The 24,374-nt window shown below is 36.3% G+C and overlaps 1 protein-coding gene across 1 annotated transcript; it reads right to left on the bottom strand.

Moving 5' to 3' along the window:
* Positions 1 to 927: 927 nt before the first annotated feature.
* LOC136031284 (solute carrier organic anion transporter family member 74D-like) lies at positions 928 to 19,733 on the bottom strand. The gene is made up of 6 exons (XM_065710728.1): positions 19,502 to 19,733; positions 14,428 to 14,575; positions 6,131 to 6,339; positions 4,661 to 4,764; positions 2,738 to 2,839; positions 928 to 1,137 (listed from the first exon to the last, which is right to left on the bottom strand). Exons 1-6 carry the CDS (start codon positions 19,675 to 19,677, stop codon positions 1,016 to 1,018), a joined length of 861 nt encoding a protein of 286 aa, XP_065566800.1. The 5' UTR covers positions 19,678 to 19,733; the 3' UTR covers positions 928 to 1,015.
* Positions 19,734 to 24,374: the final 4,641 nt, after the last annotated feature.

Genomic DNA, 24,374 nt, shown 5'->3' with positions numbered 1-24,374 from the left:
ATATACTGGTCGTACAAAGAAAGGTGTCGAAACTAATTAACCCCGCGCAGCTCAACCCTATATAATTCAACTATGTTTTCTTTTATATTTATTTGTATACTCTATTTAATCTGCTAAAGTGAACTTCATCAAAGACAATGATTAAACTTAAAATGGTTACTTTTATAGACAGTATTTCTAAGTGTGAAATTTGATACATGCTATGCTTTCTGATATAAAAAGCTTCTTTTCAAGCTATCATGTATTTTTACTCAAAGGATAGTAGTCAAAAGTTGGTTTTGGAGGGGTTCGAATTAGTTTTCAGCAGGATGGGGGGGGGTGAATTCATCAAAACAGCAAAAGATATAATTTTTAAAGAAAGTATAGAGGTAAACAAATCATGAGCTTTCAAGGTGGGTGGATGGACCTTGGCTTCAGTTCCAAGTGGGGAGGGTTTGAATTGTAGCAGAGGCTGATTTGTGTGAGTGATTCTGTGGGGATTTTAGTTGTGTGCATCTGTATTAGTATAAGTTTTAATTATGAAGGACTCTTCGTGCAAAGCTTAGGGGAAATGCAACTAGTTTTTTTTTTTTTTTTTTTTTTTTTTTTTACAGAGTTTGTTCAGGCTAGATGGCATTTTTCTCGTAAGTTCCATCGATTCGCATAACAATGGGGCAAACCCCACATCTTTCCTGCGTGATTGGGATTCGCTTGAACTTGTTAGGAAAAAATTAAGATGAACAATAATTTCTTCAGTGGCATAACCAAGGGTGAGAAGATACAGAGGTCCTAGACATGCAGAGAACTATTTAAAGCTACTGGTAGAATATCGATAACATATAATTTGGGTCATTGTATAGCCAGGCGACTTCACAGTTTTATAAAAATACCAATAAAATAACATTGATTGAGAACTATATGAACCTAAAACGGTCACAATACGTTAAATTTAAAAAGATCGGATTTAAATATATTGAGGCATGCTATAAAAACGTAATTAATTTATATAATAGCTGGTTTTGAGGCACTGGTATATTCAGTCATCGTCTGAGGAGTTTCCATTCTTCTTGTCCTTATTTTCTTTTTCAGAGTACAAATCCAAGTCTTTTACAAACCAACAAAGAACCAAGTCACATAAAGTTCCCAGTAAAAATATACCTGAAATCAAATAGATTGATTAGAATCAAGTTTTGCCGAATTCTTCTTGTTCCAATATAAGATGACAAAGAACACAAAAAATCTAAGATTGAGCTCAATCACATCCCTCAATCACCACTGCTACTAGCAGTTGTAATAGTTCATTGCAGTGCCAAGCTGCTTGATATCAGCTCAGCCGCGCACGCTATTACTCTATCCGAAGCTTTTCAAAGCTTCGGGTATAAGAAAAAAAGGTCTTCCTCATTTGGAAGGAAAGATATGACCCTCTAAACTGTCTAATCAGCTGCAGCAAAAAAGAGATTTGATAAATTTTTAGACTCAAGGTGAATGAAAGCAATCTTCATTTTCTAATAGGTAAAATACTATTCTAGATGAAATTTCAGTAAAGTTTAAATGTTTAATGGAAATAAATTTAACTATTAAACGCTTTTGTTTGCAAGGTAATCAAGGTAAGAACTTAATTCAATGTACAGATTTCCACTGCGCTAAACAATATTGGACAAGTCCGCTTTTGGAAGATTTTCAGGTGGGCAAATTCAGTGTGAAACTGGTTTTACCAAATTAGAAAATTACCAAATAAAGACTGGGATATACCTATTTGGGCTTGTTTATCTATGATGAATGGACCTACCTAGGGGAGTAGACTTAAAGGATACAGTGCTATCGAAGAATCTACTGGAAAAAACGTCATCCTTCTTCGGTAGTTGTTATATTATGGCCAAAAACCGAATTATTACCTTAATAGTCAAACCAAATCTTGTATTTCCTAGATATAGCAGCTTTGCCTTTTTAAATTAACTTTGTCTTTAATGCCTATTTATAGACAACAAACTATTCAAAGACTTACACATTATTTTGCCATTAAAAAAAAGGTAAAGGATGCAGCACTAGACCATTAGGGTCCGAACCGGTGGTGCTGATCTCCGTCTCAAGGCCCTTCAGCCAGGACGTGCAAGAGGGGAAAGAGGGCCAGTCATCCTGTGCTTTTGCACACCCTTTCTATTTATATTTCCCAGATTTTTTCCAGGTACCCATTTAAATCTGGGTCGACTCTGGCTGAGCTTAGAGAATCACGCCACTGACCCCGGTCCCAAACCAAATAACTGGGTACACTAGGGTTCGAACCCTCGCCCTCTCGGACAAAGGATCCTAATTTTGCCATTAGACCACATATGGCTTGTGGCCATGTGCCATGGCAAGGAAAAACAAAAAAAGGACAATAAACCAAATTTACCAAATATACCTGGGCTTGTGTAATATTATTGTGTCAGCATAGATAGGCCATGACGGTATTAAAAAAAAAGAAAATTTGTCCCAACACAATAGCATACAATCAACACTATTGAATTCCTTTTTCACGTAGACCGATTAGATAAGTCTTCAATTTAGTCTACTGTTGGCCAAAAAGGCCATATGATATCTTTTTGAGAGGGGCATATATGGAACAAACAACAATATTTCATTATTTATTTGGCAGAAAACAAGGTTGCTCTATACATTGATCCTAGACGTACTAGTTTATAACAGGCTACAGACAGCATGCATTTTCACTAAAAATGTTTCATCAGAACCTAGTTTAAGATTAAAAGGCATTACTTACATCCTGTTAGTAAATGTAGCGTCTTTTGGAATCTATCTGGATCGTACATCCAACAGTTGCCCTTTTTAGAACAATCCTCTCTCCATAAGATGCAGGTTTTATCTGAATCATAAAGAAAAAGAAAGTTAATTATGATACCAACGATCATTTCAAGCTATTGGATACGTTCTTTGCATATGCTTAGTAAAATCTTTCGAAAGCAAAGTGCCGTACTTTACCTCTGTCTGCCACAAAACAACAACTTTGTCCAGACTTGGGCCAAAACCTTATCCAGAAAAATTTCTGAGGAGACCAATTAATTTAGGATTATCAGCAATTAATTTAAATAGTTCCAAACTTTCAAAGGCAATTCTGCTATTTTTTTATTCATTCATCCCTAAAAATACATTCAATCCATCGAAAAGTAACTGTTGTTTTATTAAACGTATACGCAGCATTGCAAATAGTATACAATATTAAATAATGTCACACTAAAGTCAAAGAGGTCAGGAGGGAGTGTCTCTGAACTTTTTATGGGGAAGGGGTCTTTAAGCTTCGAAAAGAACCTTCTTAGGTCCAACTTTTCTGTGAGAGGTACTTCCGGTTAACATGGAGGAATAATTTATCCCTTAATTTCCCTATTTTGGAAGAATATATTTAGACTAAGCGTGTAGTATGAATTCTGAAAGCGTGTTAGCTCCGCTTTTAATGCAGAAATGTATCAGCGTAAAATAAAGGTTCGCCTTTGTTTGCTTACAAGCAGAGAAGGGCTTTCTCCAAGAAAAATATGTGCCTTCTGACCCCCCTCCCCCCGAAAAATTTGGGTATCAAGACCTAAAATTGAGATTTTTGGCAATATGGACCCCGTTTCCTCCCAAAAAATACAAAGAGGTGCACTATTTTCAGATATGCTTTTATTTTTTCAGCATTGTTATGAGAACACAAATCTTTAGTTTAAAGAGTGCAGGCCAGTAGACCCCATCATTTTTATGAAAAAGACAGAAATTAAATAAAAACTACTGTTTTTCAAATGAAAGTGCCGAGTGACATTACAAACTAACAATTTTTAATTTATAATAGAATTATACGAATCATGATATTGAATTATTGCAAGATCAATGCATGTTTAAGCAATTGAAGTTAACACAATCAACATCCCCAGAGGGATTGCTGTAGAGCACAATTTTTGCAGGCTATCATCTGTCTTAAGCCAAATATACCCCATCACCCTAATATATTCTTCGTTACAGCCCCAGGCAGTGGTGTTGACCTGTATTTTTTATTCGGCTTATTATTTGATATAAATTCGCTCAAACGGTTACCTAAAACTGTCCTTAAATGATTTTTATGGCTCTCTTATAGCATAACTTCCTCAGATTTTCAGAGCATCCACATAACAGCTGTCATTATCGGAACTTCTAGCATTGCAATCTTAGTTATAAGACTTTTTTCTCTACTCGTCCAAACTTTTTCAACTGCGAAACAACACTATGTAGCTTGACTATCTATGCCATCTAGGTGAATGAAGATAAACATATCTGTAGCTAACATCAACCCTTTATCCTCATTTGTTCTCTATTTAGCATTATTTTTCAAACCTCTTAATGCAGTCAGACCAGTCAGAATCTCAAAAAATTTATCAATTTCACTAGAAATTTCACTTAGAACACTTGAATCATCTGCATAGTTTAAGCCAATTGATCCCATTACATAATGGTTTAACATCAAATTCTGCAGCACACTAAATATGCTCTTTGTGCACTGCTCGATACTCCCCAGTAAGTTGATTTAGGGGTTTTGAAATAATTACATAATTCTTTCATAATTTTCACACATATTTCTAGCTTTTTTTTACAAGAAAAAAAAATAAATGAGCTATTTTAATTCAAACCACTTAAATGATTTGATTAATGGAAACAAGCGAAGCTTTAGAAATGTGCTTACCAATCAAAGCTCCATAGATAATTGGTCCAGGAATAAAACCAAAAAGGCTAGTCAGGAAATTTCCCATTCCAAGAGCGACTGATTTATCTTCTTTCTTAACACATCTAAAAAAGGGAATGAATTCAAGTTTAACTGTAGTAATTGACTGAGAAAAGTATAAATAAATTGCGTTGAATGCAAAAAGTCCTCATTGCGACTGAACTTGTTCAAAGTTTAAGCGTTCGTACCTTTTAATTTAAGAACGAGAAAAAGAGAGAGGAAGGGAGAAAGAAAGAGAGAGGGGGGAAGAGGGATGGAGAGTAAGAGAGGGGAGAGAGGGAGAGGGGGAGAGTGAGAGAGAATAGATATATGCAAAAGAAAGTTAACCGTAACTAATCTTTTTTAGTGCTAAGTCAAGCCTGCAATTTAAGCCAAGAAAAAATAAAGATTGAATATAGCGAACTTGTAGATAACCTAATTGACTTAATGTTGGGATAATTATGGGTAAAGTACACTAGAGAACCTAAAAAGTTTTCTCTTGAAAGATATTGAGGGAATTTTGTCACATTTGCCTTTTCCAATTAACCCGGATTATCAACAACATTAATAACAACTGGTTATTTGTAAATATATATCCTTACTTACTTAATCGCTTGAGATAAGGTGCAGGCTGTCTAGCCCAACTCGCCGACAATGGTCAACGTTTCAAATGAGGAATTTTAATTCAGTAAATCTTTGACCATATCCCATCAGATCTAATAATGCTCTCTCCGTTATGTGAAGTCTTCAACCTCCTCTAGATTATCACCACAAATTTTGAGAAGTGGGGCAGCCACTTACAATCTACCAAAACTCAAGAAAAACATATCGCTGTGAAGTACAGGCAATGGAGATTTAATGTCCTATAATTTCAGCTGTCCCTACGCAATTGTCCTCCGTGAACTACCTGCAACCAACCGCTAGAAACCCCCAAAGAAAATAGTCAATAATTTATTGGTAACGGATAAAAAAAATGCCAATGAAAGGATAGCCCGTGTGTAACAGATAAATCCCCATTTCATCCTCACTTATTCCTATTTAAGCGAAGCAGAAGGCTATATTTAATATTAATTCTCAAAATGTCAATTTCTTGTTCTAAATACCGTATTTCTACCTACAATAATCCTATATTACAATCGTATACTACACAAATGATATATTGCAAAAGACTTTATGTTACTAGACACCAAACTATGCTGTTTCAAGCGATCACTGTGTCCTTTTTCTTCAACGATTTTTTTGTACCTATTTCTGCATCGCCTTGCCTTCCAAGGTAAATCTAACTTGTTTCGGTTTCCTAATGTCATTTCACTGGCATTTGGAGTCTACAAATATAGAGTCTTAGCTCTTTGCCTTCAAAATAATAAAGTTTACAATGCCAAATAGTTAAATCATAAGAATATACCATTAAAAAAGAGAAAACAAAAGATGTTAGTCTGCAATGACACTCACCTAAAAACAACTAAAATATTTCCGATATAAGTTGTACTATTAAGGAACTTAAGTATTGCAGATGCCACAATATAAATGAGAAACAGCGAATAGCAGTCATTTACACAATATCCTTCAGTCATGAACCCATAGCCATTTGAATCCACACTCGTGACATCTGAAGTAACTAAATTACCAATTTTGGCACCGCAAGTACAGTCAGAGAACCTCTAGAAAATGGAAAACGAATTCAATACCAATATTTAACTACTAAATATACAATTACCTATGGAATGATAATGTGATTTGCCAACAAAAAGATAGCTTAAGAAAACATGACTTAGAACAATCTTACAATCAGTGTTTGTCTTGGAAATTATGATATGTTATTACTGTCTCATATTTTGGTGTCATGTTTTTAATGTGTTTATGTTCTTTGTGTTTCAACAGGATTTAACAAGCAATGGCCAAATTCCAAGAGGTTTTTTTTACTGACACGTATTTTAAAAATCCATCCATTGACAAGCAAGTCCTCTCGACGAAAACACAACAAAAACAGCAACGAACCAACGCGCATATGACGCGCATAGTCACAATTAGGATTTTTCTAGTGTCAATAACTGTGTCATAACATATATTATTAAATGTTAATGATAACATGTAATATATGTTGATTTATATATTATTATTTATATTTATATGTTAATTTATATTAATTTATATGTTAATAATAGTGTCAATAACAGACAATAACTGTACAATGGTTGTACAGAGCTACTAGGCTTTATTGGCATTTTATTATAAAGTTAAATAAACGCTAAACACCTTTTCAGCCTTGATATCTCTTCCCACAAAAAGAAACACTTTGAGTGATGAAATAACACAGACCTCTAAAGAAAGCTTAATTACTTAGGTATTAGCCATCCCCGTGGATAATTTTCCGCCCCTGTGGAACTCCTGATAACTCCTGCGCAAGGGTTTTTATAATGCTCTATTTGGTTCGGTGCGTGATAACTAGACAGTGTTTTCGAAATTCTCAGTCTAACATTTTCGTGGCCTGCCTAGTGGACGAGTGCTAGTAGTTCTGTTTTTCTTTGATGTTTATTGTCCATGTTACGCATCCTTACATGGTTATGGGGATGACCAGGCAAGGGATATTTAATTTTATTTAAATATCTTTTGCAAATGGGACATAAGAATACAAATTTCATTGGCATGGTTCACTCTTTATCTCTCCTCTCTGGAGTTGTGCTTCTCTTGACCATATGACCCCCATTAGATCAGTCTGACAGTTATTATTACCACACTCCCAAATAACCATCAGTACATTTTTCTTTGCGATTTGTTCGATAACACTCTGTTTCGAGTAATGTAAGTCGTCACATTCTTCCTCGCTTCTAGCAAAGTCAGGAGCATAAACTTGGACAACTGAGATATTTTTTGCAAGACCGGTAGCCTTTCTGAGACGCGGATAAAGGACATAGATTTTTTGGTGGTTGACGATACATAATTGTACACCTTATTGATGAGCTCTGGCGTTGCAACCGGAGAGTAAGAGGGAGGCTCCTGAGAGGGTTTCTTCACTCGTTTCGGGGCTGGTAAGTCTCCAAGAAACTAAAAACATCCCGTCTATATCTCTGCAGCTCTTTAAGAAAGAGATTCAGCTTTCCCGGTTTGGCAAGTGTACAGGTATTTAGCATGCAAAAAGCGTAGGGTCAATATTGTGGATTTTTGCTCTGGACGCGATAGTATGTAAAATCAAAATTTCGTTATCATCATTATTTAAACTAAGCTGTTTGTCGGTGACCCAGACGCGGTAGTAGAAGTTTATGCTAAACTGACCCCTTTTTCACGATTTACACGAGGGTTAGTTTCTCGGCTGAATGGTTGGTGGCGCCAAGCCACTCCTCTCAACCACTTTATAGAAACCGTTGTCCTTAGTTGCGGTTCTTCTGCGGAATTCTCCCACGATTCTGTTCTGCTGTAAAATGCAATCCAAACCATTTTTGAGAGAAGGTTAGTAACTGATTTTGCGTGTCCCCATACAGGTGGACTCTTAACAATATGCATTCAAGGGGCCTTCGTCCTCCTCCATATGAATTTTTGACCCTCGGGCGAGGGTGACCCAGCTTCAATTATGGAACCCAGGGATTATGTCCTCTGTACTCTCCATCTCATTATTCATGGAGCTACAGTACAAATCTACAAGGCATTCCCCTATCCTCCACCTGGGGACGTGTTCAGTGGTCTTGTGGAAGTTCTACTTCAAAATCATAGGAGTTTCAAATGGAACCATTTACGATTTGTGTCAACAGGGGATCCTCTAACTTCTCCGATTGGCGACTTCTGGGTAGAAGGGTAGGCATATTGCACCTTGTTTGAACCGAAATCATGCAAGTATTTTCAATCTTTGTGATTGGAATGTACTTCCCCCTCTCTGTCATTTTTTTGTTGTTGTTTCGTTTTTTTTTGCAGAAAGACAGCCATATTACACTTTGTTTGAAGCAAAATTACGCTAGGATTTTAAATCTATATTATTTTAGGCCTAAAGCAGACTGACAGCTCATCTAACATCCCCACATCCATATTTCACCAAGTTTCAAAAGGAAATGTAGGCATGTCATTTGTGGTACGAACCAGAATGACAAAGAGATATTCAATCTATAAAATTAGTTGGCCAATGTAGTCCAGAAGCCCTTTCAATACCCCCCCCCCCACGGGGTAGTGATGGCAATCGTCACTGAGAGTAATGACATTAAGAGTAGTAGCTACAAATGGGACCTATTATTGCTAATTTCAGTCCCCATTCAGCCACCGGCCGATCCACCCAGTGTCTAACCATGAGGTAAGTTATATATTTTGGAAAACACTGCCAAAATTTGACAGATTGAAGCCATTACAGCTGCCAAATTCAAATCTTCAGAGGTCAGTCTTGTTGGACATATGAAGCACTCACTATGGAGCAAGAAAATATCTCTTGATAATTAACACGAGTCGGTCTGGCAAGCGGTTGGAATTTTTAGGATGATAGAAAACAAAGGTTAACACCCTGAACCTACCAATGAAGACTCTTCTATAAAGGGAAGAAAATAAATATCTCAAAATACCACGCGCGATGGCCCTATATAAAATTTATTAACTTAGTTTTTTTTTTTTGGGGGGGGGGTGGAGGCAGTGACAAATTATGGCCTGAGCATTGGCTCAGATTTCTTAGACCATTCTCAATAATAACAATAATAATAATACTGTTTTAACATATGCGTTTTAACCCAAAGATAGGCATGTTATACCTTGTTAGAACTGGAGCCATGCCAGGGTTTTTTAAATGCATGATTAGACGATGAAAGTGGGTACGAGACTCATCCAACACCCCAGCCCCGCTCCCTTCGTGGCCTTTTCAGTTTCTACCACTAGCTTATCATCACAAATACAGAATACTTTATTAATCTGCTTGAATTTCACGCTGAAAATATGTTTTGCAAATGGGACATAAGAATACAAATTTCATTGGCATGGTTCACTCTTTATCTCTGACTTCTGTACCAAAGTGCGCAGATCCACTTGAAACTTATTAGCGCAAGTTATTGGGGGCTAGGGGACAGAGGGAATCGATTTTCACCATCCGTTTCAATTGAAATTTTGCATGCACATATCTAGAAGAGAGGTGACTAAACACTTGAAACTCTAGCCTGTTTACCTTTGCAGTCTTAGCAGAAAGTTTCAGTTTTTGGAACTTATTCCTCTACTACTTAAGAGTGACTTTTTGGCAAGAATCATGCAGTATGTTCATTTTCAGGGGATGAGGGGCTACATAAATAGCCTAATTTTCGGGTATTTATGTTATGGGCCAAAGCACTACAGTAACTACAGTCGTGCTCTTTGACCAGTTTGACTGGTTTTTCCCAGTAAAGGATAATGGATAACAGCGAGTATGTGCATTGCCCGGTAATGAACTCTTTGCAAAACAACTGGGAAGAAGGTATTGAAGAAGCTACTATTATTCAACACGCAATAGACTTTTTTGAATGCGGTGTTATTGCTGATGCGAAAAGCGAATTTTGGGGGAAGGTTGCGCCTAATGATAATTGCCCCCGGCGCATTGGTGCGAAAGCTTCTGCGAACGATGTGAAAGATATTCTTGATTTTATTAAGAAACTGGACTCTGAGGAGGTATCAACTCCGATTTATGTGATCAAGTCTCCAACCGAGGTCCCGGTTTTGCCCGCAGTCGCGTATTCTAGGCTGTCAACAAAGGTGAATCGTGTGGAACAACTACTCAAGGTTGTTGCCACCAAGCTGGATGCTTATGAACTGAATTACCCGCAACTGCCGAAACCTGCAATTCCCGACTCGCATGCTACTATTGTTGTGTCGAACCTTCCATCTACCCTTTCGGACCCAATAAAACGAAAAGATCTGATAGATCAGATTGATGGACACGAATCAATCACTAGGATTCGCCCCGTTCGCGACAAACTGTTTATCAATATAGATAAGTCAGTTGCTGAAGATTTCCGCTTATCGGTGACTGGTGCGTTTACTGGCTCTTCTGCGAAAGTTCTAACCAAGAAGTTTTACGGACTCCTTAAGGGAATCCCGCCTGATTTTGAATTGTCCCACCTGATATCGTGCCCTGGTGTTTCTGGTGCCTCTAGGCTAGGGAAATCGCTTGCAGTAAAACTTGAATTCTCCGATGCAACATCAAGAGTCAAAGCATTTAGATATGGTCTCAAAGTTGGATACGAAATCCTAAGTGTTTATGAGTTCAAAGCGATTCCCCGGTGCTGTAACAATTGCCGATCCCCTGACCATCTCCAGTCGTCTTGTCCCAGTATTACACCAAAATGTGCGCGATGTGCCGGTCCTCATGTTTCAGATAGAGACTCGCCTTGCAATTTGTCACCTAAGTGCGCAAACTGTGGAGGTGATCATGTTTCGTTTAGCCTCACTTGCCCTAAATTGAAAGCAATTGTCAGTCGCAAGTTACCGAAAACAAACTAATGTCTGAATCAGTATCACTCGTGTCCTTCAATATTAATGGGACGAAAAACAAGGATCTGACCATTGATGAACTGTACAGTAAGTTTGACATTGTATGCTTTCAGGAACATCTTTTGACCGCAACGAGTGTTAATTTCCTGCGCCGCAGTTCCGCCCACTTTGTTTTCACAACAAATGCTAAATCTACTTTTGGAAGGCCTTCAGGGGGTTTAGCACGTATTATAAAACAAAAGCTCAGCTTTCTGTCCCCGTCATGCTATTTCTCTGATGAACATTTATTGGCTATAAGACTTGGTAAAACCGTATTGATAAACACTTACCTGCCTCACGATGGGAAGAATATGACATCGCTTAATAAATTCTCCAAAGCATGCTCTAGTTTGAAAACTCTCCTTCAAAGTATAAGCAAAAATGGGTACGAATTTATTATTATTGGAGATATGAACACTGAATCTACCTTTCTCGTATGTGCATAATTCCGGCAGCTTATCGGATATTGATCACGTGATTTGTTCCCCGTTCATTACATCTTCAACAGTGCATGTCCATGAAGATGAGCAAGATATTGATCACCTTCCTTTATCGCTATGCTTTTCGATTAGAAAAGATGTTACTGACCAGGCTTGTGCTCCTGCCTCTAAATGGTTTATGCGGAGTAATTGGAAAAATGTTAATATGCCATTATATATTTCAACCCTGGCCATTCTCCTTGGTTCTTTACGTGTACCTTTTCATCTACTCCAGCTGAGTGTTAGTCCTACTAAAAGTAATTACGATCTGAATCATTATTACAACCAAATCGTGTGGTGTTTAAAACGCGCTGAGGAGGTTGCTGTCCCTCAGGAGCGAGTGAGGAAAAGTACAAGGAAACCAATCTGGTCGTGTGACCCTGAGCTGAAAAGTGTGAAAAATAAAGCCAAATTGTGGCTGCGTATATGGGTTGCTAACGGTCGACCATTAGCTGGGAATGTGTTTGAAATAAAACAAAAAACTAAGCGTGAGTTTAAGAAATGTCTGCGATAGAGCCGTTACAAAGGGTTGGACTATCCTATCAATAAGAAAGAATGGGACAAAGTGATTAATTCAGCTAATTTAAATAACTCGGAAAATCCTAATTGCCCCATTACGCCTTCCGCATGGTCTGACCACTATTCAGTTATATTTTCCAAAGTGAATTATGTAGTGCACGCGCTTTATTCGAAACTGCTTGATTCGGTTCTCCCGCCTTCCCTGACTCAGGCACAAGTTATTCCCGTTTCAGTTGACGCTGTAATTGCATCTGTTAAGAAATTGAAATCAAGTTCTCTTGATATTGACGGTATCAGTGCTTGTCATCTAAAAATAAATTGCCCGTCTTTGTTTTTCCATTTACAGTTGTTTTTCCAAATGTGCCTTTGTTGTTCCCTCGTTCCTGACAGCTTTTTGTGTGGAACTGTCACTTCTGTACTTAAACGAGGTAAGACTCCTTTGGATTGTTCTTCTTACAGGCCTATCACGGTTGCTTGTAATTTTAGTAAAATCCTTGAACACATCCTACTTCCTTTCATAAGTATGAATGCTAATTTCGGGGAGAATCAGTTTGGTTTTCGGTCTGGCATCGGGTGCCAGCACGCTCACCGTACTCTTGCTTTCCTTCTTAATGATGCTTCGCCTAAAGGGTATGGTCTTCATATTTGTGCTCTTGATCTTTCTAAGGCTTTCGATAGTGTTGTACATAGTCAGGCTCTTTACTCTCTTTATAGTCACTGTATTAACCTTTCAGTTATTTTTCTTCTAAAGTTTTGGTATAGTAATTCTTATCTTCGAATTAAAACTAATGGTGCCCTTTCATCTTCTAATGTTCTTGTTCGTCGGGGCGTACGGCAGGGTGGAGTGTTATCTCCGAGTATTTTCAAATTTTGTATCTCTGGTATTCTTGAGAATATTTCTTCTATGTGTTTTGTTGGTTTGAATGATATTTCTTACCTTGCTTATGCTGATGACATTCTTCTAATTAGCCGGTCTAAACTCAGTCTATCGCAGATGGTTCATAAAGTTTCTTCTTCTTTTACTAAAATCGGTCTTGATTTATAGTCACGGTATTAACCTTTCAGTTATTTTTCTTCTAAAGTTTTGGTATAGTAATTCTTATCTTCGAATTAAAACTAATGGTGCCCTTTCATCTTCTAATGTTCTTGTTCGTCGGGGCGTACGGCAGGGTGGAGTGTTATCTCCGAGTATTTTCAAATTTTGTATCTCTGGTATTCTTGAGAATATTTCTTCTATGTGTTTTGTTGGTTTGAATGATATTTCTTACCTTGCTTATGCTGATGACATTCTTCTAATTAGCCGGTCTAAACTCAGTCTATCGCAGATGGTTCATAAAGTTTTTTCTTCTTTTACTAAAATCGGTCTTTCGCTTAATGTTGATAAATGTGAGTATCTTTCTTTCAATGTTCCCTCTTCTCCTAGGCCTCTAATTTTTCAAAAAATTTTTATCCCTCATGTTGATTCGATCCGGTGGTTGGGTATTACACTTACAAAAAATCTTAAAACTCTTCGGGAGCGTGCTGTCTGGGATGCTAGAGTGAAAATCCAGATTGGTTACTCTAAAATTGTAGCCAATCGAGGGAAATACAATCGTATTGCCCTTGGTAAGCTTTATTCTACTTTTTCCGTTCATTCTGTTCTTTACCTTTCTGGGCTTTACCCTATATTTAAGAAAAAAGATATTAGCGATATTCGATCCTCTTATTTCCGTTTCTGTAAATTTCTTCTCTATCTTCCTCTGTGGTATAGGAATCGAAAGATAATCAAAAAGTTCCATCTTCCGAACATTACTGAGAAGCTGACTGATCTTCACAAAAAGCTCTCAGAAACGGCGTATCGGCGTTTGTCGCCTCACCACGGTCTGATCCGTTTGTATGATTAATGTCTATTGTTGACTCTCGTTTTTTTTTTTTTTTTTTGTATCACATTTTTTTTTTTATTTGTTTTCCGTTTTTCTTCAAGTTTTTACTCCACTATTTATCTTTTTGATGTAAGTGGGTTAGAAATAAATATTATTATATTATATTATTTCAATGAAGAGATAGAGAACAAGATTGGTTTTAAGCAAAAAAGGTTTATTTTGACGCCATTATTATTCTATTAGAGAAAAAAATTGTTCTTAGGGTATATCGTTTTAGAATTGTTCAATTGATTTGTGTTTAATCGATGGCAATAAACAGACCTAGAGTCCTGCTACCGCGAGACTTTTGCTGCGTGCGACACTTCACGTTACATAATCAACGCAAATGTATTTTTTTTTTTAATATATACACAAATTGTAATCCTACCTTTCTTCCATCTTCTCCAAAAGTAAAGTTTCTGCAACCGGCATGGCATGCAGAGTAGAAGTTTAGGAGACCATTACTTGAACAAATAGGTTGAAATTTCACATCTTGACATCCACACAAATCATTACAAGAGTTGAAAACATTGACTCTAAATAAAAAACAAAGATTCAGCATAAAGTTTTGGTTGCATTACAATTGTGCATTCAGACACTTTCACTTTAATCCGTCCAGATTTCAATTAGATTGAATAAACTGTACAATATTTTGTGGAGATAAAACAAATTTACAGTTTCTGAAACGCTGAAACTGCTCATGGATGTTGACCTACCCATCATTTGCTTAAAAGTATTTAAACTATAAGTAACTGGACATCAATTTATTTATTTTTTTTATTTTCTTTATTTCCCTCAAAAAATGAGGAGTACGCTACAATATAATATAAAGAAAAAACAAATGATAACACTTACAATCAAAACCTATCAAATATTGATCAAATACTTTAAAAAAAAAAGATGCAAAAACACTTGCTAAATAGTTTAGCCTATAAATCATGAAGAGCCAGAACTGTTACTAAAAAACGGAAATAAATTGTGGCCTAAAAGGTTAATTTTCGCCTTATCTTCAAATGTTTTATATTTTTTCTTTATACAGACTACAGGATCCTTCACATTAAGCTTTAAAACAATCTCAGTGTTACTAAAAGAAAAGGGGAAACCAAGTAAAAATTTACAAAATTTAAAATAAGAAACTTTAATGGGCGAAAGATCAGAAGGTCTGAAATTTCGGAAGAGGAGGGACGGGAACAATACGCGAGGCAGAGCAACAACACTATACATACGACCAAGGACGTCCCGACGGTAAAGACCGAAAACGAATTAAAAGACCAAATGCCTTGCGTAGTTTCATCTGAACAAACCTGAACAATGAGTAGATATTTTTTATTTTTCAAATCAAATTTGAATTCCTTTCCTTCTTTTCTTTAGAAAAAATCTTTGAAAACTATTTTTTCGACGACTTTTAGAACGATAGTTACGTTAAGAACGATTCTTTCTTCTGTTGAAGCTCAAGATAGTGGTTTTTGCTTTCTATACTCCCCTCCCGAAGAATCAGAGAAGATTTTATTTAAGCCCTTAATAACCAATCTTGGGCTAAACATTAGCGCCAATTCTCGGAATAATTTCCGATTCCAAAAAAAATCGCGGATTTATCCTACTATTATGTGGCCATACCTCGGGATTTATTTTTTTTATAAGATTATTGGCTCCTCTGAGGTGAAATAACACGCAGATGTTCAATTTTATTTTCTTATTAGTGAGCCAACGATTAACAAGATTTTTTTAAATGCACAAAACGACAACCGCAGATGAAAGTTCAAGAATGATAAAGATTTCTTATGCCACAACAAATTCTATTAAAAGTAAAAAGGCCAAAAGTCATTTCTAGCGAATTGAAACTTGGATTGACTATACTTTGGATTAATAAGTGAAAACACGTATTCCACAAATTCATCTTAATATTTCTTATTATAAAAGAGTGGAGAATGGCTTGCAATATGTGTCTGTTTTGGCCTAATAAAACAATTACACCACGTTTAATAATTAAAACAAAGTACTGAGACAGTTAAGGCAAGTTATGACAATTCAGCACCCAATATTTGCCTCCCTTCTACACCCCAATTGGAATAAACTTGAAAGTCAACTTTTTACATTTGCTTGGTATTTTCGAGTCAAAACACTTTTTGACTCTTAACTTTGAGCCTGCTAGAAAGACGGATTAAGGCAGGAGAAATGACACAAATCATTTCGGTCCTCAAACACAAAATAATTTCTTAAAAATTTGTTTGCCTAATTTACACATAAATGTGCCTAGACACATTAGTATGAAAACTTAGATTTACTACCCACCCTCTTCAAAACAAGCACTTTCTACCTATTGGTCCGTCTCTTTTCTTCTACGTGTTTTTGTTCTCAATATATTCAGATGTTTTTCTTTTTTTTTTAAATGCGTTTTTCTGTTATCTCACTCACAAAAATGGCTGTGAAACCGAAATTTTATAACAAAATTGGTTACTTGTTAAATAAATGAAATACACTCAAAAATTACGCATAGGTTAGATCTCAGAAAACCGATTTTATAGCAACAAAGACAAGTGACAGATGATAGAATGCATGGGACTTGTATGATTTGGGCTATATATTTGCACGCCGTCCTGGCCGAGTGGGTTGGTGCGCTGGATTCGGGATCCCTTGTCTGAGAGGATGCGGGTTCGAATCCCGGTGTACCCAATTCTTCAGTTTGGGACGGGGGTCAGTGGCGTGACTCTGTAAGCTTAACCAGAGTCGACCCAGCTCTAAATGGGTACCTGGAGAAATCTGGGGAAGGTAAACAGGAAGGGTGTGCGAAAGCACAGGATGGCTGGCTCCCAGCCCCCCATTGCACTTCCTGGCTGAAGGGCCAAGAAACGGAGATCAGCACCGCCGGTACGGACTGTAAAGTCTAATGCCGTATCCTTTACCTTTTTTTTACCTATATATTTGCACATTAGGGGTGGAAGAGGGCTAGGTTATGTCAGAGATGCTGTCCAACCTAACTTCACTTCTTGGGTGTGTTTCATTTAATTAACAAGTACCTTGTACCTTAATTTACAACTACAAGTACCTTCGTTTAATTTTGGTGTAATTGGCTTACCTAGAAAACCTTCTATGTGAAAACTAGCCCTTAATAGTACTAAAAAGATAGCCCCTAGATAGCACCTAGAAAACCTTCTATGTGAAAACTAGCCCTTAATAGTACTAAAAAGATAGCCCCTGAAACACCGTTTTTTTATGCTCACTTCCAAAATATGTAGCGAGACATAATAGATTTTGAGCTGCTGCAGCACTATTCTCCTTATTCAAACATAAAAGCAAACACGTACTAAGAAAACTTTTCACCAAATCGTCAGTAAATTTGTATCAAAACCAGGAATGCGCCTTCTTTTTTCCGCTGTCTATTTTAGAGGTAAGGGGTCATATATCATCCTCTCTGGGGGGGGAGGGATTTTTTGTACTACATACGTGCCAAATGTAACCTGACTACTGATTTAGAAATAAAGAGATCAAAAAGAAAATAAACGAAAAGAAAGCCAAGACAGGCGCTATAAACTCAGGTAGAATCGCAGAATAAATATTCAGAAGAATCTTAATTCTACCCGAGTCACACACTTGAAACCAAATATCAATTTTTAGCTGGTTACTAAGCGTCTATGAAAAAGCTTAGGATAGTAACCAATCAGAACTTCGTTGTTTCAAAAGTAAGAGCAGCATTAGCCCCAGTTGGAGCTGAACCAGAACAAAACATCCTATAAAGTCATTCCTGTGCTAGTTTTGGCAGCAACAAAAATATTACAAGTTAAGGGGGCTTATTTAACTAATATTTTAATTACATCTACGTCTGAACCTAATAGGCCTGTCTCTCTGGCTCGAAACACTCTTAGTGTTGTTTTTTTTTTTTTTTTTTTTTTTTTATCGAGCGTTTTTCTTGCCACTGCTACTCTAGCGCTTCCAGACTGGGCGGTAAAAATTCTACCAACAAAACATCAGTGGATCAGAGATATGACTTAGCAATTAATTTTAGTTAAAAATTAATGTTAATCAATAATTGAAAAACGAGAAAAATCTGTGGCTAGGATACAAAAGATATTTCAAATTTAATAATTCTTAACCTCCATTGCCATTAATTCCTTTTGTAATTTAAATTGAGACAAGCCATTTGAATGAAGGAGGAGAAACCCGAAGGAAGCTTTAATAACTTCCCTATCCTCCAGACAGCAAAAACCGGCTTCAACTGATGTAATTCTTGAGGTAAGTTGGATTTTCGAAGCAATTGCCTGTTAAGGTGATACAAGTTTTGAAGTAATTATTGCGTATTCGTTCATTGAACGGAGCCTTTTTGAATTTTTATTGAAAATAATTGAAAAAAACAATAAATTCCTCGGTCCTTAAACAAAAAAATATATTGTGAGACCCCCCCTTAAATTCGTGTGAGGTTGTGCAGGTATTGGGAGAGGGAAGCAGTTAAACTATAAGCTAATCTGAAAATCATAGATAGAAATTTTCTTAATGTAAATAAATTCAAATTTTGTTAAAATATCATTTAGTTTAGGACACATAAATCAGATTAATACTCTATCCTTTGATCTGTTTAGGATTGAAGACAGGGACTAATTTAAGACCAACTCCCTGACACCTCAAACTTCCTTGAATTTTTGGCACTTCCTAATCAAATTATCTAGTTTTTTTTTTCGTTTTTTTTACAATTCCCCTCTCCCTTCCCAGAAAATGAAGTTGATCTATAACATCCAATTTAGTTTTTTTTAATGTACTCTCTGTAAACACATTATTTCAGCAGTTGTCAGCGGTAAAAACACAGAGTGTTTAAACATGGGTTTAGCTCCATAGGCCACCATCTCAGCGTAAGCGTAAAAATATACACTCGTTTATTTTGCGTTCATTTATTGTAGTGCCAATGGGCGGCTTTACTGCTGCCGTCAGCGCTTGCTTTATCGAACGTTTTTTTACCACTCAATGTGTACGTCGCCATACTATCCTATACACCTCTAAAAAACGCCCAGTAAAAAGCGCCAAGTTGCCTTTGCAATGATTCTCAATCGAGTTGCTGCAGTAATGCAGCGACGCAGGATCAGGGCCGTTGGACATTTTCATACAAGACAATTCAATTTGTAACTATGTGCTTATTTGCAAAAGCACTCCCTCATGACTTTTAGTGCTTCCAGCAATTCTCTTTATAGTATTTTAGTAACCAAGGTCATTTCATTACATTAACAAGATATTAAGTGCTTAATAGGATTAAAAAAAAAAGAAGACATTTACACGCTAGCTATACATTAATTTACCCTTAATCCAAATCTAGCTTTGAGTAGCTATACTGAACATTATTCTTTTCTTTCTTTCTATTTTTTTTTACTTAAAGTTGGGAAGTAACCCTCTCTTTCGCTTATTAGGTATACCTTTTCAATTAGAAGGAAGTAAAGCCTTAGCTATAAAATAAAATTTATTCAAATTAAAATACATACGTCCCATCAAATTGAGCCTCTCCAAACAATGGTCTTCTGCTGCATTTCATAAATGCAAAAATAATAAAGCACGTAAAGGATATAAAGCCCATAACCACAGTCCAGATGCGAAGAGTAAGTGCTCGGGGTTTCCATTTGGATATAATAAAACCCGAAAACATTAAGCCACTGGCCATTGAAACAATGGTGATGCCACCTAGAATAAAAAATTACATTGATTTTTCGCCTAGAGATTTACTTCGAAATTTTACGTTTTCTAAATTTTTGAATAACCATGTATTCCTTTGCTTATCCAAGTTCCATAACCAAACTCAATTCTGATTAAAATTTACCGATTAACATTTAAATTATTTTGTTAAAGTTACAAGGAAGTGACAGGTGGCACTATCGTTAGGAAGCACAACAATTTGGAGACGACACCTTTTGGCTCTCAACCAATTTTCACGGATCTTTCGGAGAAGCAGCTCGAGAATTTACCAATCGGTAATCCCTTTATTAAGTTCGATGATTTTAATATTGACCTTCACGGTCTGAATTCCAGTCCTTCATGGATTTCTTTTAGAACTTTCCATGTCTTTTAGTTTATTTTCTATACATGTGGTAAACGTGTATTTTATTATTCTTACACTTGTGGGAAACAGTTCCTATAAATGCTAGCTTCCTTTGCACGCAGAGAGGGATTTACTTCCTATTCGTGTAAGCATATTAATCTATGATCTTAAGGCTGTTAGGTAAATATAATCACGTAATTTAAGCATTATCCACAGATTGAAACCAAGTTTTTCTTCCAAGTGTTATAAGGTACAAGGTAGTTATTATTTTTTTTATGACACATCGGTATACTTTGTACTCACCCTTCAATAAATCATTCTATTCGTGTACGACATAATTACGGTACGGCACGCAGTGCATTTACAGAATAGGAATTAAGAGTCTTCCGAGGTTAGTAGACAGAAAAATTAATGTAATACCGCCAGACGTTTTTGAAATAAATTAATGTAAAGTCGGCATACACTTTTGAAATAAATATAATTTTTTCTTATATTGTAATAATAGCCTTTTTCGGGGGGATGAGGGGTACAAAAAACTTTAAGGCGAGTCAGACAACTTTTTTTTTTGGGGGGGGGGGGGTAAACTAACTCCTCCCCCTTGTCTAAGACCTTGCCTCATCAACACGACAATCGGACGAGAAATGATTCTGAGGCACCTTGCCTATTTTTAAAAAAATCAGGATTGCTTTTTCAGTCATATAAAGAACGTCTAGGCTTTTGAGTAAGGTTACCCCAAGCACAAATAAATTTGGACCAATTCTAGACTGCAAATGGAATTGCTTGATAAGTATAGGCCTACTGTTAAAATATATTTAATGGGATTGGTTATGTATAATTTAAGTTGTTTTTCCATAGTTTGTTTGATTTAATTAATTTAAAAGAAAAATTCAAGTTTGTTCCAGGCTATGAAATGCAATGTTTAATTACTTGGTACATGGTTTTACCTTCTAACTCATAATTACTAAAACAATTTAAGAAGATTTAATTTATTTTATGCTATCTATTGTCATTTTTATTATTTTATTTTTCGTTGTACCTTTTAGAAAACCCTCACAGGCGTATATTTTCCTGTTCTCCAAACGCTAATCCTTGGATAGTAGAAATATCAACTGAGATGGAAATTAGTAAGTTTGATAAGCCTGATAAGTACCTTGGAATTAATACCGATGATATTTAATCATTTAACTAACATGTTAAGGCTCTTAGTAAAATATAATTACGTAATTTTGGGATTATCCAAAACATAAAACAAGTTTTTCCTTTCGAGTTTTTTTTTTTAAGGAAGTTGTAATTTTTTTCTCTCTAATAAGCCGGTATATTTCACAATGTCCTTTCAATAATCCGTTAAACACGTGTAATAAGGAAAAAAGACAATATATGCATTTACCGAATAGGGAATCAATAGTCTTTGAGGTTACAATAAAGAATAACTTCTGTAATACCAGCAGATGGTCAATGTGAGCCCTCAATCATTGCGCTAAAGTCTTAAAGTTTCTTAAAAAAAACTTTAAATATTTCAACTCATCGACTCTCGTGTTTGAGTATTTTTTCTTAAAGAATTGTGATAACAAGTCATAATTTAGCGTAATGAGCGAGAGCTGAGAAAGGGACAGCCTTTCTCATGGAGGGGGATATTTTAGGTGGGAGGAACTTTCCATGGAGAGATTATCCGTGGGGAGAGGAATTTTTTCTAGAGGGGAAGGTGGATTTAACGACATTATTTTAAAAACAGTCAGTCAGAAATCAAGCATTCAAAACCTGACTTTTTTTGTACAATATAAAATTTTTTTTGAAAAACAATTTTTTACAAGTAATCTTCATACTTTCTTGAAACCTACAAAGCGAAATTTCAAAGGCAATTGCTTTGAATTTGCGCGACAAAATATAACAAAATAAGGGCAACTAGTCCCCTCCAACGCCCCTATTTCCCCAAAGTTATCCGATAAAAAGTTTGAGAAAGCAATTTTGTTGAGCATAGTTAAAAGATCCTATAACTATGTCCTTAGGGGTAATACCAGTCCGTAGGGAGAGGCCTGGCCATTGTTTACATATTGATCAGCCCATTGTTTACGTATAGTATTTGTTACTGGGGACTTTACAGACATTTTTCGTTGGGGGGGGGATTTTGTGCTGGGTTGGGTCACCATGGGGATTATTTTCCGCGTGGAGGAGAAATTTCTGGGGGTGAACTCTCCGGGGAAATTTTCTGGGGGTGTATATCCAGGGAAAACTTTACACTGGGTGGATTTGACAGAATTCCTATACGAAATTATTTTTATTTGTTTTACTTTGTCTTTGCCAACTCAATTTTGTATGTGGAGATGTTCCGGAGGAATATTCCTGGGCATATTTTCAGCGTGTTTGGATTTCCGGGAAACAATTACCATGGAAGGCGGGGTTTCTGGATTGATCGAGAAAACGATTAGAAATTAAATTCTTTTTGTTTCAAATGAAAGTATACACAGGAGAATTTTTAAGGCCAAATCGTCCGCAAAGTTTTACGGGGGGGGGCAGCGAGGATGGAACTACCAGAGGGAATTTCACAGGGGGAGGTATATCTAACCTGGCAGGAAATTTTTACAGAGGAGTTTTCCATGAGGGGGGGGGGAGATTGTTCATGGAGAGTGAGCTAGACTTAGCGGCATTATTTGAAAAACGATCAGAAATTCAATATAAAAGAAACAAGTTTGTTTTACTGAAAGTAAGGAGCAACATTAAAACTCAAAACAAACAGAGATTATTTCGTATATGAAGGGGTAGCCCCCTCCTTAATACCTTGCTGTTTGGGCTTATTTTTGACTGTTTATTCCAGGTTTTTAAGAACGGCTCCTGAATCACAAAGGCCGTAGAATAAATGGTTGAAATTACTAAAAATACGCTAGCGTAAGGAGTGAGGTATAACAAGGAGGTAAACCCTCATATGCGTAATAATTTTTATTCGTTTGAAGTTTTAATGCTGCTCCTTATATTCAGTAGAAAAAACTTTTCATATTTATTTTTCCATTGCTTTTTCAAATAATGCTAGAAAATCCTGCGCCCCCTTCATTGAAATTCTCTTCCCCCATGAGAAGTTCGTCCATGGAAATATCCTCCCACGTAACCCCCCCCCCTCAACTCTCCCCCCTAAACCAAAAAAATCCCCCTGAAAACGCCTGTACACTTCCCAGTAACCATTACTATATGTAAACACAGGTCAAAGTTTGTAACTTGTAGCCCCTCCCACTGGGACTGCGGGGGAGTAAGTCGTCCCTAAAGACATTTTTATTAGTTTCGACTATGGTGAATAAAATGGCTATCTCAGAATTTTGATCCGGTGACTTTTGGGGAAAATGAGCGCAGGAGGGGGCCTAGGTGCCCTCCAACTTTTTGTTCACTTAAAAAAAGCACTAGAACTTGTAATTTCCGTTAGGATGAGCCTTTTCGCGACATTCTAGGACCACTCAGTCGATACGATCACCCCTGGAAAAAAAAAAAAAAACAAGCATCCGTGATCTGTCTTCTGGCAAAAAAATGCGAAATTCCACATTTTTTTAGGCAGGAGCTTGAAAATTCTACAATAAGGTTCTCTAATACGCTGAATCTGATGGTGTGATTTTCGTGTGGTATGTGTTTCGCCCTATTTTCTAAAATGAGGCAAATTTTCTCAGGCTCATAACTTTTGATGGGTATAACTGATGTTGATGAAACTTATATATTTAAAATCAGCATTAAAATGCAATTCTTTTGATGTAAGTATTGGTATCAAAATTTCATTTTGTAGAGTTTCGGTTACTATTGAGCCGGGTCGCTCCTTACAGTTCGTTACCACGAACTGTTTGATTGATTCATCATAAATTATTGTGCTACTCTTGTGTAACTCTCCCACATTTTGCATTGTGGCAAAAACTGCAAATACAAATTTGTAAAGATTCAAATGGGTTATATTATTTTGTTGTTTTTTTGGAACAATTTTTACACCCATTGCAACTTTTGTACTTTCACAGATTAAGAAGAAAATAAATAAATAATAAATAAACAATGAAACAAACAAAGATTTGTACGAGCTTATACCAATTAATATTTCTCCTTTATTTCTTTCAACTCCAAAAGTTGATTTTTTTTGGTTATATTTTTTTTCATAAAGTCTTATAAAAATCTTAGCTCAATATTTTATTTTAACTCAGTATTAGGATTATAAAATCTTGCTGATTTTCCAATTATTCAGAATTTAACTGCTCCCTGCAATCACAGAAAAGAGTTTAAAGAGAAGAAGCTTTAAAGAGCTTTAAGAGTTTAAAGAGAGATTTAAAGAGAGAGAGGCTAAATTGAATTTATCTCCACTT

The sequence above is a fragment of the Artemia franciscana genome, chromosome 9 (assembly GCF_032884065.1).
Source record: "Artemia franciscana chromosome 9, ASM3288406v1, whole genome shotgun sequence".
NCBI classification, from domain to species: Eukaryota; Metazoa; Arthropoda; class Branchiopoda; order Anostraca; family Artemiidae; genus Artemia; species Artemia franciscana.
The sequence above is the reverse complement of the archived record's forward strand: the minus strand, read 5'-3'. Positions and strand labels throughout refer to the sequence as shown.

What these genes read in the sequence shown, in the direction of transcription:
- LOC136031284 (XM_065710728.1), bottom strand. Translation starts at nt 19,677, where the DNA reads ATGGCCAGTGGCTTAATGTTTTCGGGTTTTATTATATCCAAATGGAAA. An exon ending in TATCTATGGAGCTTTGATTG is followed by an intron (nt 2,840 to 4,660) that starts GTAAGCACATTT and finishes TTTATGATTCAG; the next exon opens with ATAAAACCTGCATCTTATGG. An exon ending in GCTACATTTACTAACAGGAT is followed by an intron (nt 1,138 to 2,737) that starts GTAAGTAATGCC and finishes ATTTGATTTCAG; the next exon opens with GTATATTTTTACTGGGAACT.